Raw genomic sequence first — 15687 nt, forward strand, 5'->3', positions numbered from 1 at the left:
TTTTATCCCAGATGAAAGCATTATTTGAACTCAGATGTGCTGTCAGCAGGTCTGGCAGCAGTGTCAATGCTCCCTTGGTTCGAGGCTTGTGTATTCTACACTGCATGAATTTAGAACATGCACAAATAAGAGGATGATGTGTCTACTGAGCTTATACCTTTGTGGTAGCCTCACTGGTTTCTGGCTGCTCCTTTGAAATAAGGATGAACAGGATATTCAGTAATTTTTCAAACTTTTTCTTCCCTCTCATCTGGCCACCAAAATCTTGTGCTCTGTATGTAAGATCAGACTCTTTTTCCCTTGCTCGCGTCTTCTCTCTATTTGATACTTTTTTAAAAAGTACTTTGCCCAGCCTTGCGGAACCTGCCCAATACATCTAAGTTGTTTTTTTTTTGTGGGGGGGGAGTGGGGGTGGTGGATGTGAATAACTAAACTATCCAGTAGAATTATAAAAGAAATAAAACCTGGAAGAGTCTCCTTCCTTTAGGGAAGAATTTGACTATACAGTATTTTCTGGGATTATTGTTTCTTTTAAAGATACAGTATTTGAAGCTTCTGTTGACAATTTTGTATCGACAAGAGATCCCTGAATCACCTGCAGGATGCTGTAAGCACAGTTTGTTGAGTTGTTGGAGTGCGTAGATATAGTAATGGCCTGAGTGTGATGAAGTTCCTGGCAGGAGCTGTTTGAAATGCTGTGGAAATAATTTCTGCCTTCTTCTCCCTCACATGCACCAAAATTTTAGTATATGGAAAGGTTATTCTGAGATGGTTTTCAGCACACTGGGCTTTAGTAGGTGGAGAAACAGTTTAAAATGAGAGTAAGTGGGAGGAACTGATGGGTTACCAATTTTGCAGCATTAGGTATCTATAAAAAAGTGCCAATAGCACACAAATAAGAGTCCTGCTTGCAGGATACGAAATAAGCTTGTCTTCAACATGAGGAGAATGAATCCTTCCTTAAAAGCAGCATTTAAGTGCCTTTTTTTGCTCATCTGTTTAAAGTGGTCTCAAAGTGTGTGGTACACAATGTTACTGGTGGGCAGGAAGAAAATCTTATCACTTCCGTAATACATGTGTGTAATTCATAAATAAATAAATATACATATATTGGGGTGCATGCTCAAACATTTTTTTCCTGGTAGCAGTGCATGATCAAAAAAAATGGGAATCTGCTGATTTATACTTGAGGTGTTATGGAAATAAAGCACATCCTTGATTTGGAAATGTGCAAGTGGTTCAGATGTGCAGCCAGGAAAGGTGCTGCTGAGTTTGGATGTGAGAATGCTTCACCCTTAATTGAAAGGGTGGTGTTTTTTACAAGTATCACAGTCAATGACTTGTCTTGAGCAGCTAATTAGTGCGATTATTCCACAGCTGCATTAGCTTCACCACAAAGGTTTTCTCTTGTTTTATCAAAAGGATCAGTGTCTCAGTGAATGTTTCAACCTGACAGGTCTTAAATAGCAAAACGGTCCCCTCCCTCCCTCCGTGCCCCCAGAATGTGTGCTCTGGAAAAGCAGAGCTTGATCTCTTGGGAGACAAAGTGTGGGTTCTCCTTTTTAATTTCTGCTCTGAATTGTTTTCAGATTAGTTCTAAACAAAGCTGGAAAACTTCTAGGAGCACTGTCTCTGATTGCCCAAGCGCAAGTAGCTCTTGGTGCCTCCAGGTGAGACCTGGAAGAGATGCTGGCTCCTGGATGCCTATCTGCATCCTGCTGGCAGCACCTAAACAGGGGAGCCAGAGGTGGAATTTGCCAGAGCAGTGTTGTCCTAGAGTAGGAGGGTTACTGCTGGTTTCCCCAGGCCCTACGTCGTTTCAGACTAATGAGCCCTTTCCTTCCACGAGCTTATGGCAATCAGCTGCAGCAGTCAGGATCAGAAACCAGATATCCTGAATTGTATGTGCTGTAGTTGTTTCCCATGTGGATGTATGGAGTCCTGGATTCTTACTGGCTTCCGATGTCTTGGAAAGGCATGCAGCCTGGTATTTACCTGCCCTAATTGTTCTGTCTTGTTGAAGCTAGAGAAAGGTCTTAAAACGTGGACTTGTGCTTCTGAGGGCTGACCAACTGATGGGTGCCCCTGCAGTCCATAGGCAAGTCATGGGCGTGTGTCATGCTGTCTGGTGGGAAGCTCTCCTTCCCAAGGGCTTAGAAATAGCAGTGTGATGGGACTGAAAATACAGCCGTTGCTGTTGTTTATTCAGCCTGTTTTCATGTCTTACTGTGCTCAGAAGATGCTGATAGGCCTGAAGTGGGAGTTGAGTTATTTTGAGTCTAGTTTCTAGCTATGAAGTATGTTACCACCAGCAAATCCAACCACGAGGTGGTATTTTGCAGAAAGTAACTGATCTTTGTTATGTTGTGCTTTCACGGGAGAAGTAGATTTATTTTATCTATTAATTTTTGAGCTTTATCATTAAACCTGGAGAATGATCTGTACTTATCATAAGACTTGATGCAGCCCTTTATTATGCTTTAAAGAAAGGAATATAAGTACCTGCTGTTCTATATAAAAGCATTTGTTTTTCTTGTGGATGGTTGATGTAAAATTGAAACAGCAACTAACTCTTTACAACTGGATATGGGTATTTGGAAACAGTTAGCTAAAGCCTAATGTGGCTGCTAAGTACCTGAAGTAGGTCGACTGATGTGGTGGGGCATATCCTTGCCCATCCTGCTTCATGTTCTGGTGTAACTGTGCAAGCTCCAGCTGCTGGAGCCACGATCTCGTTTGTGGAAGCTAAGCTGTCTCTCTCTGGTCTTCCCACAGCAATTCCGAGCATCCTGGCGCTTCCAAGCCTCCCTTAAGCTCCTCCAGCATGACCTCACGAATCCTGCTACGACAGCAGCTCATGCGTGAGCAGATGCAGGAGCAGGAGCGTCGGGAGCAGCAGCAGAAGCAGCAAGCAGCCCAGTTCATGCAGCAGCGAGTGCCGGTCAGCCAGACACCTGCCATCAACGTCAGCGTCCCCCCCAGCCTGCCCCCCGCCACCCAGGTACCCATGGAGGTCCTCAAGGTACGACAGTTCCTCTGCCTTTCTGTTCAGGAGTTCTTGCTCATCTAAAAGTACTTTATTAAATAAGAGATGTGGTTATAAGGTTTTTTGGAAATGAAATTTTGCAAATATGCTGCGCTCTGTCATGATTTGCAGCTTATTTTATTGTCCTGGTAGTGAAGAATGGAAAAATCTTTTTAAAAAGTTCGTGTGACTTTTGTTTTCCTTAAACTTTTGAAATCTCCAGAGGGAGGTTTTGTTACAAAACTAATGTTTCTGTCATTTTCCCTTTGGAAAACACTTCTTCGTCTTTCTAGTGCCTCCTTACTTTCAAAAGGAAGAAATGATTAATAGATATTCAGACCAATATTTTGATTTTTTAAAAGAAAACAATGAAATATTTTTATAAAATGGAGTCAAAACTCATTACAAAAGAGCTTCTCTGAAAGCCTTAATCTGAAATACGGGTTGGTTTCCAGCCTCTTGCAAGGAGCCTTCATAATCCTTTTTTGCTTAAATGACTTGTTTGCTATTAGTAGCTTTGGATTCCTTGTCCTACTGGAAACTGTAGGAGCTTGTTAGTATCCCTCTGTCAAAGGGATGGTAGCTTGCTAATTACTGGGGGAAAACGTGAACAGCTATAAGAAAAGAGGTAATTTCATGCACTGGGTAAGTCCAAGTAGAGCAAAGCAATGTGTGAGTAAAAAGAATGCACAATGTGTTGGAGAAATATGTTGACATATTTCATGAAAATAAAATTTCCATTGATTTTTGAAGAGTTTCTCTATTTGCTTTGCTGCAGTCTGATGTTTAGTAACCGCTTTCAGTTGATAAGAGTATTCATCCCAGATGGGTTTATTGAGCATTGGTTACAATCCACTTGTATTTTGCTCACCGCTGTTACATATCAATGAAATGTATTCAAAGTTTTAGTTTTAAAATAGACTTGCAGACTCAGGATTTCAAGACAGGCTGTGTGACGAGTTTATGGAGGAAACGTAGGATGCTTTTATTTATTGAATCTGCATTACGGCATTGTGCTGACAGTGCCAAAACTAATACTTGATTGGGACACTAGGGTTGTACTCAAGTATGTTCTGCGATCTAGGAGCAAAAAGGTGGCAGTTCAGTTTTGAATTTTACATATATGCATACAACACACGCTTCATTAGAAGTTAAACATGATATGCAATGAACATGTGTGCACGTGCATATAGTGAAGTATCTGAAATGGACTGGCAAGAGCTTTTTTGTCCGATGTTTGTGTTACACACATTTGTCTACAGCAATTTGTTTCTAGGTTATGATGCCGTAGTTATAATTCAGATCTAGCAGATGTGTACGTGCTATGGAATAGTTTTTTTTGTTTGTAGTGCACTTAGTAAAATAAACGTTTGGTTTTTTACATCTTTTTATCCCAACATGTTATGTTGTGAATTTTAGGTATTTTTTTAAAACCTCTCTGAAAACTTGGAGGAAAGTGTTTATTTTCTCATTAAATTTTACTGTTAAGGAATGAGTGTAATGTCTTGAAGAGACATCAGCAGATGTATATATTGTTCACTTTACAATTGCCTCTTCATGTGAGAGAGAAGAGGAAGCAGCCGTTTAGTTCAGAGTTACAAGCAGAAGATGCTGCAGCCAAATGGCCACACTAAGTTATTATGAAAGCGGTTACTAGAACCTGGCTTGTCATAGCGTTTGCGTGACGATCTGTAACCTGCTGGAGCATTGCTAGGGAACTTCACACAAAGGTCTTGAACCTGAATCTTTGTCCTTCAGGACTGCAAAAGAACTATCTGTCCCTCGATTCTTCCTGAGAGAGGAGGGTCTCCTGGAAAGAGGGAGGACACCTCCCCTCCACTTGTCTTTGGCCCAAACACGGCGTGCATGACTCTGTAAAGCAAAAAATTAAGAAATGTATCCTGAACTGGCTTGTAAATGAAAAGTAATAACTGGAAATGGCTAACTTTTGGTGACAAAATTGTGCACTGTAGGTGATGTTTGGAAATGTGAGTTGCCTGCTGTAACAAAATGATGTCTGTCTTCACATCACCTGCATTTGTATAAGTAGCAGTCAAAATTCAGAAAAACAAGTCCTCTTGGTCTCTGCCCATGAGAGAAGAGAGGCTGATTTGCATCGTTTTGCGGCTTGTGTTTTTGGTGGGGGAAGGCAGCTGAAGATTCATCCTTTTATCCTCATTGTTAAAAATGAACCAGTTCTGTACACTAAAGAATTGGTACAAAGTACCAAGCTTCAAGTCATGATCTTGCTGAAATTTTACAACTGATGCTTTAGTGAGAGGAGGATTTGGCTGAAAAAAGATCAACATGTATGTTCTTCTTTTTCTTTTTTTCCCTTTTTTTCTTTTTTAAAAGGTTATTTGGCTTAAAATATGAGATTAACAATAAATCGGGATCTTCCTGGTGCTGATATGCTGACAGCCAGCTCTGCCTGCGGTAATGCTGTACAAGTTACATCATTTCCCTGCAGCTGCCTTTTACACTTCAGTTGTTTTTTAGCTGTAGACACATTTTCCATATGAGCTGTACAGAAGTTCTAATTGGGTAAATAGGGAACTAAGTTGGTAACTTTATCCAGATAGTCTGGATTTAGTGACCTTAAAGAATGAGATAGACAAAAAGGGGATTCTTATACTTTCAGAAACATTAATCTGCAAGGCAACTTTCTTTAGAAAAAATCTTTGAATATTACTTCACAAACAAATAAGGCCAAATGTAATAGATGGTTTTGCTGTTAGTTTTGTTTGTTTGTTTTGGAATTTAGCATCCAAAATGCGCACTCCAAGCCTGTTGAATTTGTTAACCTGTTGTGTTCTATCACAGTGTGAGGAGAATAATACTTGCATGCCCAAGGATGGTAGTTTGGAATGATTACTTTAAAAAAGAAGCCAGAGGTGCTAGTGAGCTTGCATTTTCTATTTGTGTTCAAGGTGTTCATTTAGAATCAATACAGAAAGAAAGAGAAATACCTATGAATCTGTGTCACATTGCATAGGAATCTCCAAATTACATAATGTGTTCGAGGCTGTATGAATAAATAGAATTTCATTTTCTTGAGGAATGATTTATTGCATCATTTCTGTGCCAAGTAATGTAACTTGACAAGATAGGTAATGACCTGTTGGAATTTAAATTTTGTGTTGCTTTGTGAAGCCTAACGAAGAGATGGACTAGGAGTAGATCTAATGCATTTGAAACGGGTATATCTTTGAATCTAGCAGCAAAACAAAAGAGTTGTTAGGGCTTTTGATTATCCTTCTGCAGAGCTGGTGTTAACTTTGCAGGCATACAGACTGGTTTGTCTTTAAGCACCTTCTCATCCATCTTCTGTTCACGGCTGAGGACCAGTGCTACTGAGAGTTATTACAAGAATTTCTTTGCTTCTGCTGCAGTTCAGCTTCTTGCTCTGCCTTGGAAATGGGAGCATATGACTTAGAAGTACTCCAATAATCAACATTTTAAGCACTGTCAATGTTGGATCAAAATCTATTCCCAAGGTATAAAGTAAGCTTATATTTTTATTTAAAAGTGTTAATAGTTCTTTGCCAAGAGTTCATCTTGAGATGACTTCAGTGCATTGTTTTACAGAGTAGCTTCTTCCATACAGGTGTATTTTAGTCCTGTATACTTAATTGGTGTTAAGAAGCTGTTCTTTTATTGTTGTTGACTGTAGTTACTCTCTTGTTTGGTAGGAGTCCTTATCTGTTGGAGCATAAGCATTGCAGATCACAACTCTATTATTCCAGAGCTGATCACTGGGAGCTGGTTGCCACATTTCTGTAAGCAGGGGTAGTCCAGGATTCGAGGAGGTCATGCGTCAGGTCCTTGCTTGTAGTCACTGAGACCGGTTGATAAGTCAGTCCTTTTGTTCCTCAGTTGTCCATTACAAAATATTACTGCTGTTAGTCCTGTACCATGTGGAGTTCAATTTGTTAAAGGTGGTGAAGTCCTTGGCTGTTAGAAATAGAGAGAATATACTCTTGATTTGTAGTGTAATTGATCTGTTAATCAGCTTCCACATAGCTGCCTCAGACTTCTATCTAGTATGGTCTTCCTGCTTGCTGTCATGGAATTAGTTTTTCTCCTTTAGTCCTAGTAGCTGTCTGCTGACTGTTATTTAGGGAGTGTCTCTTGTTGGTGTGATGTTGTTGCTGGATTCTGCTTTTTTGTGTCTTTCCTGGCCCTTCTTGCCTGCTCCCAGCCCCCTTTCCTTGAAACTTGCAGGATTCTTGTAAAGCGAGTTATCTCCCTCCTGCCTGCCAAGCTACCAGCAGCAACAGCCAGACAACTCCCTGCCTTTCTGACTGGCAGCAAGATACTAGCCCTGTCTATAGGATGGTTTTCATTTTCAGTCCGTGCAGCTGATTTGGTGATTTTATTGTTCAGCAGGCAGAAGTGCTTCTTGGTTACTGAGTGAGGCTTTGAGAAGTTCTGCTGATTGAAGTAGTCTGACCTGAGATGTTGATCAAGGCTTGCCTTTGAAGATTCCTCTCATCTATTTTTTTTTAATAAGTGAACTTATCTCAAAGTAGTCTTATTTACAGTATTTGCACTGCTCCAAAAAGTAGACTTATTTCAGCAATTTAGAGAAGCGAGCTGATGGAGGACCAAGGGCTTACCTTTTTTTGCTCATTGAGAGACGTCAGAGAGATTGAATTGTATGTGTGTTCTATGGTTTATGTAATTTTACCTGATTTCTGGATAAAGTTTACTTGTCAGAACAAGCATAACCCAAACCCCTAATTACTTTGGACCTGCCTGCCCAAACCACAATGTAGCATTGCAGAAGCTGCAACTGGGGTGGGCAGGTTTGTCCTCCGTTGGAGGAGGTGCACTGGAGCATCCTCAGGAGTCAGAACGGGAGGCTTGGGGCCAGCATCCGCCCACACAATTGCAAATCAGTTCCATTGAAAACATCACTAGTTCTTGCAGAATTGAAATCCTTACCAGTGGGCAGCTGACATCCAGCCCTCTGCATGAGTCACTAAGCAGATGGAAACTGGAGAACTTGAGGGTGAACATTTCTTTCCTCTACCCTTCCATGGTATTTGGTATTCCTCAGTTAGTATGCAAATGTGACACTTGTGCTGTCATATTTTTAATGCGATGCACCAGTCCATGGCACAAGGAAGTCTGAACTGGGAACACTGTAGTGAAGTAGTGTGGCCCCTGCCCCAGTCTGTCCTTGCTGCTGCATGCTAATGCTCCCAAGAATGCGGATGGTTTACCTCACCCTCCTCCTGAGCATTGTCACACCAAATGAATGACAGTAAGAAATCTGCTGGGCCTCTGATGTCTCTTCCTCTCTGTTTGCCTGCTGTTGATGATTTAAGAACTTCCATTTGGCGTGGGCACTGAGGTGGGAGAGCGGTGTCGAATGTGGTGGCAAAGCACAGTCTTGAGGGCTGGGGTGGGAACCTGCGGTGGGTGTTTGCTGCAGGGGCTGGTGTGTCCCTGCCATGGTGCACGTCTTCTGGACACTGCACTAATACTTGGCGGGTAATGAGATATAAACAGATCTCCCGACCATCAGATGATATGAGAAGTGCTTCTCAGGATGTTAACATCCCCTTTATCCTTGATTTTGGAGAGGGAGCAAAGATTCCCTTGCTGCAGGGTGTCTGCACAAGGTGGGTATGCTTTGGTGATCTGCAGCTTGAGACCTGTCTGTGCTCCCACGTAGTGCCTGCTCTTGCTAATGGGCAGTTCACCTGAAAATGAGATGTGTATATACAAACATATGTGTGGAAATATAGGCAAAAGTATTTACTATTAACACACTGTTAACAGTGTATTTGTATACAGTAATGTTTATAATATCCTGGATATTTTAAAAATTAGTTGCCACTAAGGACCTCAGTTAGGATTCCCCCTGCCATGCTGCTAGGTTCATGTCTTCATGGTAGACATCACCTGCTGCTTTGGCACTAGAATTACAGCTTCTTACTGCTGCTTCTTGTCATTGTAGCCTTTCTTCCTTCACCTGGGGTCCTAAAGCGTGAAACTTCTTATTTTCAAAGCATAGAACCAGATACTGTTTACTAGATTTAGTTTCTTCTTATTTTGTTATTGTAGGAGCTTTTGCCCAGCTTGTGTTGTGGGCTGATCATTATTAATACCAGTATGGTTCTGTTCATCTCTTTGTTAATGCTGTCCCAGCCACTGCTGTAGCTCATGTTCATCTTTTCCCCTTAGAGGAGCTTTTTCTGCATTGACAGGAGAGCAGTCCTGCAACTGTGATGCTCAGAGCAGTGCAGGCGACCAGGCTGGCCTCTTGCCTTCGCTGTCGTGTCATTGTTCATTCGGATTTTAAATGCAGCACCACGATAAGCGCTTTGCATCAGATACCCTGTATTTCTTCATTTTTAAAATGCCAAACGTGCCTTCCGAGTGATGTTAATGATTATGGACACGTATTAAAAAAATACCTTCCCCTAGTCCTTTTCCAGTGCGCTTCTTACAGAAAGTCACCTGTGGTGGTAACACAGTCCTGCCTGGCGGGGAAGGCTGTGCACTTAGCAGTAGTATTCTTGGTGTAATAATTACCATAAAACTTCATTGTGTAGGGTACTTATCTCACCATTCTGGAGAACAGGAACAATGGGATGTCGAGATAAAACATGTGGTCTCATCTGCTACAGCAAATGTGTTTGTGGACATGCTTATCTGATTTAAAGTTAATTTAATCTAACCTGACAATGGTAGATAGTAGTTTGTGCTGATATGTTAAGTAAGCACAGAGTGTAGTTGCAGTTGAGAACTCAGACAAGTGATTTGCCAGACCAACTCATGGTGAACTACAGATAGAACCTTTAAGGTTACACTCTCTCTCTGGTGTACGTAACTTAACCCTACAGCAGCTGCTTTGTAAAGGAAAACTTGAATTTAACTGTAGAACCAGTGAACCCCTCTTTGTCTCCTAACCCTTCACGTAAGTACAATATCTCTCAGACCTTAAGTCTTTTGCTTGCTTAGTGAATTGAAAGCTATTCCGAAACAAGCACTGGTGCTAAATGTCTGTGGTTAATAGAGGTAAAATGTAAACTCTTGCTTAACACCTAGGTTATTAGACGTTAAAAATGCATGGAATTCAAGGGGCCAGCATACTTCTATGTACAGGTATCTGACTGCTTGACTGCTAATGCAAAACGCTGCTTTTGCCCTTCATCTCAAATGTCCTTTTACTAAGGATGGAAATCCACGCGGTGCCCAGCTCTCAAGAGAAATGCTGTTGCTGATGATGTCTGATCTTTCCATTTTGGCTCTTGAGCTGTGGTCAGTGTGGTACAAAATGCAGCTCTCAGAGTTAAGGGACAATACATGTTGCTGCTGGACTGAGCTGCTAGGGGTCTTAAGTGTTGTGTAGGTAAATGATGCTGCGAGCAGAGCGCACAGGTAACTGAGCAGAGCAGGAAGGCAGCTGCGAAACTGCTCCTTCTCATAGTGCTCTCACCCTGCAAATAGACAGAGAAGAGTAAGGATATATTTGCACAAAATAGTGTGGGAAGTCGGAGTTCTGATCACCTTTTAGAAGATTCTTGCACACAAATTCTTGATGGCTTATACCCTAGTTGGTGGTCTTCAGGTTTTGCTGTCTTCCTGTTGGCACGATGACATCCACAGACTTAAGGAGAACTTGCTAAGTTTGTGCTGTTGCAGCTTCAAAACATTTTTCCCTTTGTCTAGCTATGTTATCTGATGGCTGAGTTACCCAGCCTTGGGAATATGGTGGTTCAACATGTGGCAGTGGCTGTTTTAGACCTGCGGAAGATGAGTTAATCTTCCCAAAGATTTGTCGGTGCCCATAGTTGTGGGTATTAAAAGCATTGATTGGGCTCCCCAACCCACCAGCTAACATGTTTCAGCAGCTTGTATTAAGTCCTTTTTCAATAAACATTTATTTAAAAAACACCTTATTCCACTTTGCTGTTTGAGTCAAGGATGTATGAAGAGGGTCAGTGCTAATTGTTGCAGTTGTACTGTTGCTTCCATAGTTGAATTCAGCAGAAAATAGTGCTCAGAACCACACGCGGTGCTGGTATGTGGGGGGGCTGGGTGAGGTTTTGAGAGGCCTCTGTTGGCACCTATGATAGACGTTAAATTTTAAATGTGAAAATTAAGATCTGCTTAAAGTAATCTTTTGGTATTATGTGTACTCGCAAATATTTCAGTTCTTCAGCTAGTTTGGCAGCATTATTCTCTGAGACGCTGAACCTGTGTAGTGAATGAATTCAAAGTGACAAGCTGGAGACATTCCTGCCATTCAAGAGAGGCTTAAGGAATTTCTTGTTGGCTAAATTACAAATATGTAGCATTTTGCCCAGCACTGCATGGCAATTTCAACCTGCCTGACCATGACAAGATTAGTGCTTTCCCTCCCCCTCCACAGCAGTAATTTTTTTTAAAAAATTTTTTTAAAAAAAAAAATTAGATTAAGAAGTGCCAGGCAGAGATGCAAAAGCTTGAAAGAGTAAAAACCAGCCTTACCTTGAATGATTCTGTCTGTCATTGGATTGGTTCCTTAATTAGCCCCATGTCCTTTAACCTCTTGAGAAATAAGTACGGGATAAATTTGGGGATAAAGACAAAGACGCCCGGAGATTTACCACACACCGCTAGGTAATTCATCAAGGAATGTTGGTAATTAGCCCTGCCTCTTTCCTTTCTGGCTCATTTAATAAAACTGGTTGATTTAAAATAATGCCTGCTGGTTCATTATCAACTACTTTAAGAGCCAAGTTATGAACTTGAAACAAAAAACAGTATTGTGTTGTCTATAAAGGACCTGGCAAGTGTGTTTTGGTTTTGATTTTTTTTAAAAAAAATAAATTACTTGCTCCCATCATCAGTCTCCCCAACTTTATAGTTACATATTACTTTGTATTTCGATTACTATTTGGCTTTTCAGATGTACTTACTTCCACTGTCTACTGCTCAGAGGCAGAGAGGAGGAAAAAACTTCCAAGATCTTGAAGAGGAACATGTCAGACTATGTTAAGAAAGCATGGCCTGATGGAATTCAGCTGAATACAGGACTTTACAATAGTAGTAGTCTTCCAGTTGAGGAAATGAGTAACTGCTTTAACCCTTTATCTCTTGGAAATGAATGCCAGCTATATGTCTGCTCTTTGAGCAAAATGTTCCTTGTTAGTAATGTTTCCCTGAATGGTAAGCAGAATTTGCTTAGGAAAATATCCATGCAGAGTTCTATATTATTCTTTATACATAGGAATAGGGTTTTTCAGAAATTAGAGAGGACCAGGCTGGAGCTAGATTGATGAACTGCTGCCTTTGCATTTTTCTGAGAGAATATCTCTGCATGGCAGCATCCAGTTTGAATTTGTTACATCAACAGTTGCTGGCTAGCGTGTCTGGTTAGGTTGGTCTGTCTCACTTCAAGAATTAAGTTACTGTAAATATTCCTTAGTAATTGATGTCAGACATAGGTTGCAATGCTTCTGAAACTTTGTGGGCTAGAGGAAAAGCAGGCTGTCCTAGCCTTCAGCTCGTGGTAGGCTTGCCAGATTGTGAATCTTTTAGAAAACTTTTTTGTCTTCCGTACATCCCCTCTGCATCCTCTGGTTTAGTGCTTATTCTGGGAGAGGTTGTGTTTGTCACTTGTCGCTGTGACCCAGCCAAACCACGTCTATGCTTTTATATGCTTGGCAAATTGGTAAATTAAAAAAAATTTTAAAAATTATGGCCTTTGTGGAATATTACTCTGCCATCTTTAGTTCTCAGCAATTCTTTTGTTACCAGCTATGAAAATAACTTGCTGCCTCCGTGCTTTCAGAGAAAGATATGGGGTGGTGGGCTAACAGCTCAGTTCTGCAGCTTGGTACTAGAAGCACTTCCACCAGGTCCTAGTTGCCCGCTTGTTTATTATTTTGAGACTTGTTAATAAGCTTTTATAGATTAAATTGACTTAGATCTAGATATATTTAATACCAGTGCTTTTGCAAAGTTGAAATACCCAAATCAAATTAATAGTTTGGGTTTCTCACATCATATTTTTGTATTTTAACATACTTGAGCAATGTTTTGTTATGGACCTCTGTGACTTAGTGTCCTCAACTTGCTAAATAAAAGTAGATGGAGCAGGTAGTCCTTTAAAAATATAGGGTAAGGTACACTATTCGTGGAGATATTTTTTTGCTTTTTAACTTGATCACAAGCAGCATGCATTTCAACGTCAATAGGGCAGTAATTAAGCTGGTACACGAAATGCTCAGAAGCCCTGAGTACTCCTTCAGATATGTCATTCAGTGCCTTGCACTTTCATAATCTCTCAGCAGATGGCATTACAGTTTCCAAGGCTATGTGTATTTCTTGGGAACGCTCTCTGCTACTGGGGAAGTAGTGTTTCTGGACTGCTCTTGCATCGATGAAGGCCAGCACTCAGGTGCTAAAAACTGTTTTGACGCGTTATTTTAATTGTGTTATTTTCTTGTGTTATTGTATTTTATTTTCACCGACTAACTTCCCAGAGGTACCTTTTAGCCATTAAACAGTTAAATGCTGCATGTCATAGTTACTACAGGTGAAAACCAATTACTTCTAGGAAGTCTGTGAAAGGCAGGCTGCTTCTTCTAAATAAACCTGCTGCTGGGGTCCAGTGGAAGTAATCAACTTATTCAGCAATGAAGGCTTAAAGTTCTGAAAAAGCTTAAGCAATAAAAGTGGAGTGTGTTTTCCATTTAACATTCTGTAGCCTCAAAGGTATGCAAAACACAACTTTATTGTGTTAAATTGTGTACTCTTTCATGCTGTGTGCCACAATACTGATTTTTGTAGACAATGTGAGCTGGTGAAAGAAAAATCATTTAAAGTACATGATGGCTTTCTGCAAAAAAAGCAGTAAATACTACTGTATTTCTAAGTGAATGTGGCGTATGCAACCCAGAAGCCATTAGCTGTTTTCAAACAGTCCACCTACTTGAAGCTCTGGCTTCTGACAGCAGCTTTATTTGTTACCACCTCGGCTGGAATCTGTCCCATATCTCCAAATGAACACATTGACCTCAACAGGTACGCGCCTTGTGTGTTTAAAGAAACCATTGTTTCAAAAAGCTGTTCTTCTGACTGGGGCAATGTACTCTTTCTGTCTCTCCTCTTCATTTGAACTTGGAGAACAGCGTATCTGCTTGCCAAAAAGCATCACAGGCCATGAGCGCTGGGGATGGTGAATGTACAGCAGTGCTGGGAGCCATCACTCGAGCCGAGCTTGGAGTCTCAGCACCAGTCAGGCACCTGAGTGTTTGGAAAAGGTCTGGACCTAAGGGGTCGTTGCAGCAAGCTCCAGAAAACCCTGAGTGAGTTTCAGGGACGAATACATACTTTATCTAACACTGATGTTTCTTTCCTAGTTGCAATGAAAGGCCTTGCCAGTGAACTGAGCCAGAAGTTGTTCTGACCTGGAGTAAAAATATTTTATGGATTTTGAGAGCAAGTCAATGGAGGCTTTATAAGGTCCTGTCAAAGATGTATAGGTGGCATGCTAAACCTTGTCTTTTAAGAAGATTTCTGCCACCTACCTGAAGCTGTGACTTCTTTCTGCTTGTCTTTTTAATTCAGGCATGGAGGGGTTGTTTCTTCTGGATTTTAGGAGTCTGTCTAGAGGGTGCAATATTCTTGGGAAAGACAGTTTAGCTGTTCCAGCAATCTAGAAGCTGTTACCCTTAGCCAGGATTAGTGGCTGATAGCAGCTGTACCAATAGACTTGCTTTTGGCCACATATCGTGTTCCTACTGACAGGACAGAGCTGCTTCTAGTGCTGCTACAGCCTCATGCAAGTAGTACTGTTCTGTTGGAACAACATTAGCATCCCGGGAGCTGCTTTAAACTTAATTCCTGCCTTGCTAAAGAGTGCTTTAAAGTTAGTTCTTTCTTGTTAAACAGAAAATTCTGAGAAGTGAGGCTACTGTTTAAAAAAAGAATAGAGCAGTCATATATATTGTCGTAACTTACTAATTGAAAAGTCCTTTCAGCAGTCTAATAGTGTTTTACTATAAAATTAATCTTGTATTATTACAGTGTTAATTTTACAGTTCTTCCTCACTCCCACCAAAGCGATACTCTTCTGAAATACTATGATAGACTGGATCTCAAAGAAACAATTTGTTCATGATAGGAGTAAAATGACCTTGAATGAGTAAGCACTTGTGTGTAACAAATGTAATATTTCTATCCTCTTTACTTTGTAAAAGGAAATGAATTCTGGACCACAGACTCCATTCATTGCACAGCAGTTAATGGGCTCCATTCACATGAAAGTTCATAAATTCCTTAAGGGTTCAGCCCTGTATGGTTTGCTGTGTAAAAGGAAAAATAGTATTTAATCTTGCTACTGTGGCTTTTCAAAAGAGTTTATCCTTCTCTAATGTACATTGGCTTTTTGAGGGAAGACAAGTGGTGCCTTCTGCTCCGCAGTGCTGCGTATTAAGTTAGTGGCTGCTCAATGTGAATTGCTGCTTCTTACATGAGTCACTGTTCGGTATTGCTTTTGGCCTTTCCCTGCAGTGTTTAGTGTAAATAATGAGGAAAAAGCTTCCAGCCAGGGCTTCTGCTTATTCCCAAGACTTAACCTTGGAAAGCCCTTTTCTCTGAACTTGCACCTTCTCCAAAGATGTTTTAGTTCTGTTTATCTGCTTTAGTTAAAGGCA

The 15687-nt window shown here is 40.8% G+C and overlaps 1 protein-coding gene across 3 annotated transcripts in view; it reads left to right on the forward strand.

Moving 5' to 3' along the window:
• MITF (melanocyte inducing transcription factor) overlaps nt 1-15687 on the forward strand; it is a 108322-nt gene that overhangs the window by 56534 nt on the left and 36101 nt on the right. For all 3 annotated transcript variants that reach the window (XM_069866091.1, XM_069866092.1, XM_069866093.1), the window contains exon 2: nt 2776-3022. In XM_069866091.1, the coding sequence (XP_069722192.1) occupies nt 2776-3022 (247 nt within the window). The remainder of the gene's footprint in view (nt 1-2775; nt 3023-15687) is intronic.

This window comes from Phaenicophaeus curvirostris, chromosome 11 (genome assembly GCF_032191515.1).
Source record: "Phaenicophaeus curvirostris isolate KB17595 chromosome 11, BPBGC_Pcur_1.0, whole genome shotgun sequence".
NCBI classification, from domain to species: Eukaryota; Metazoa; Chordata; class Aves; order Cuculiformes; family Cuculidae; genus Phaenicophaeus; species Phaenicophaeus curvirostris.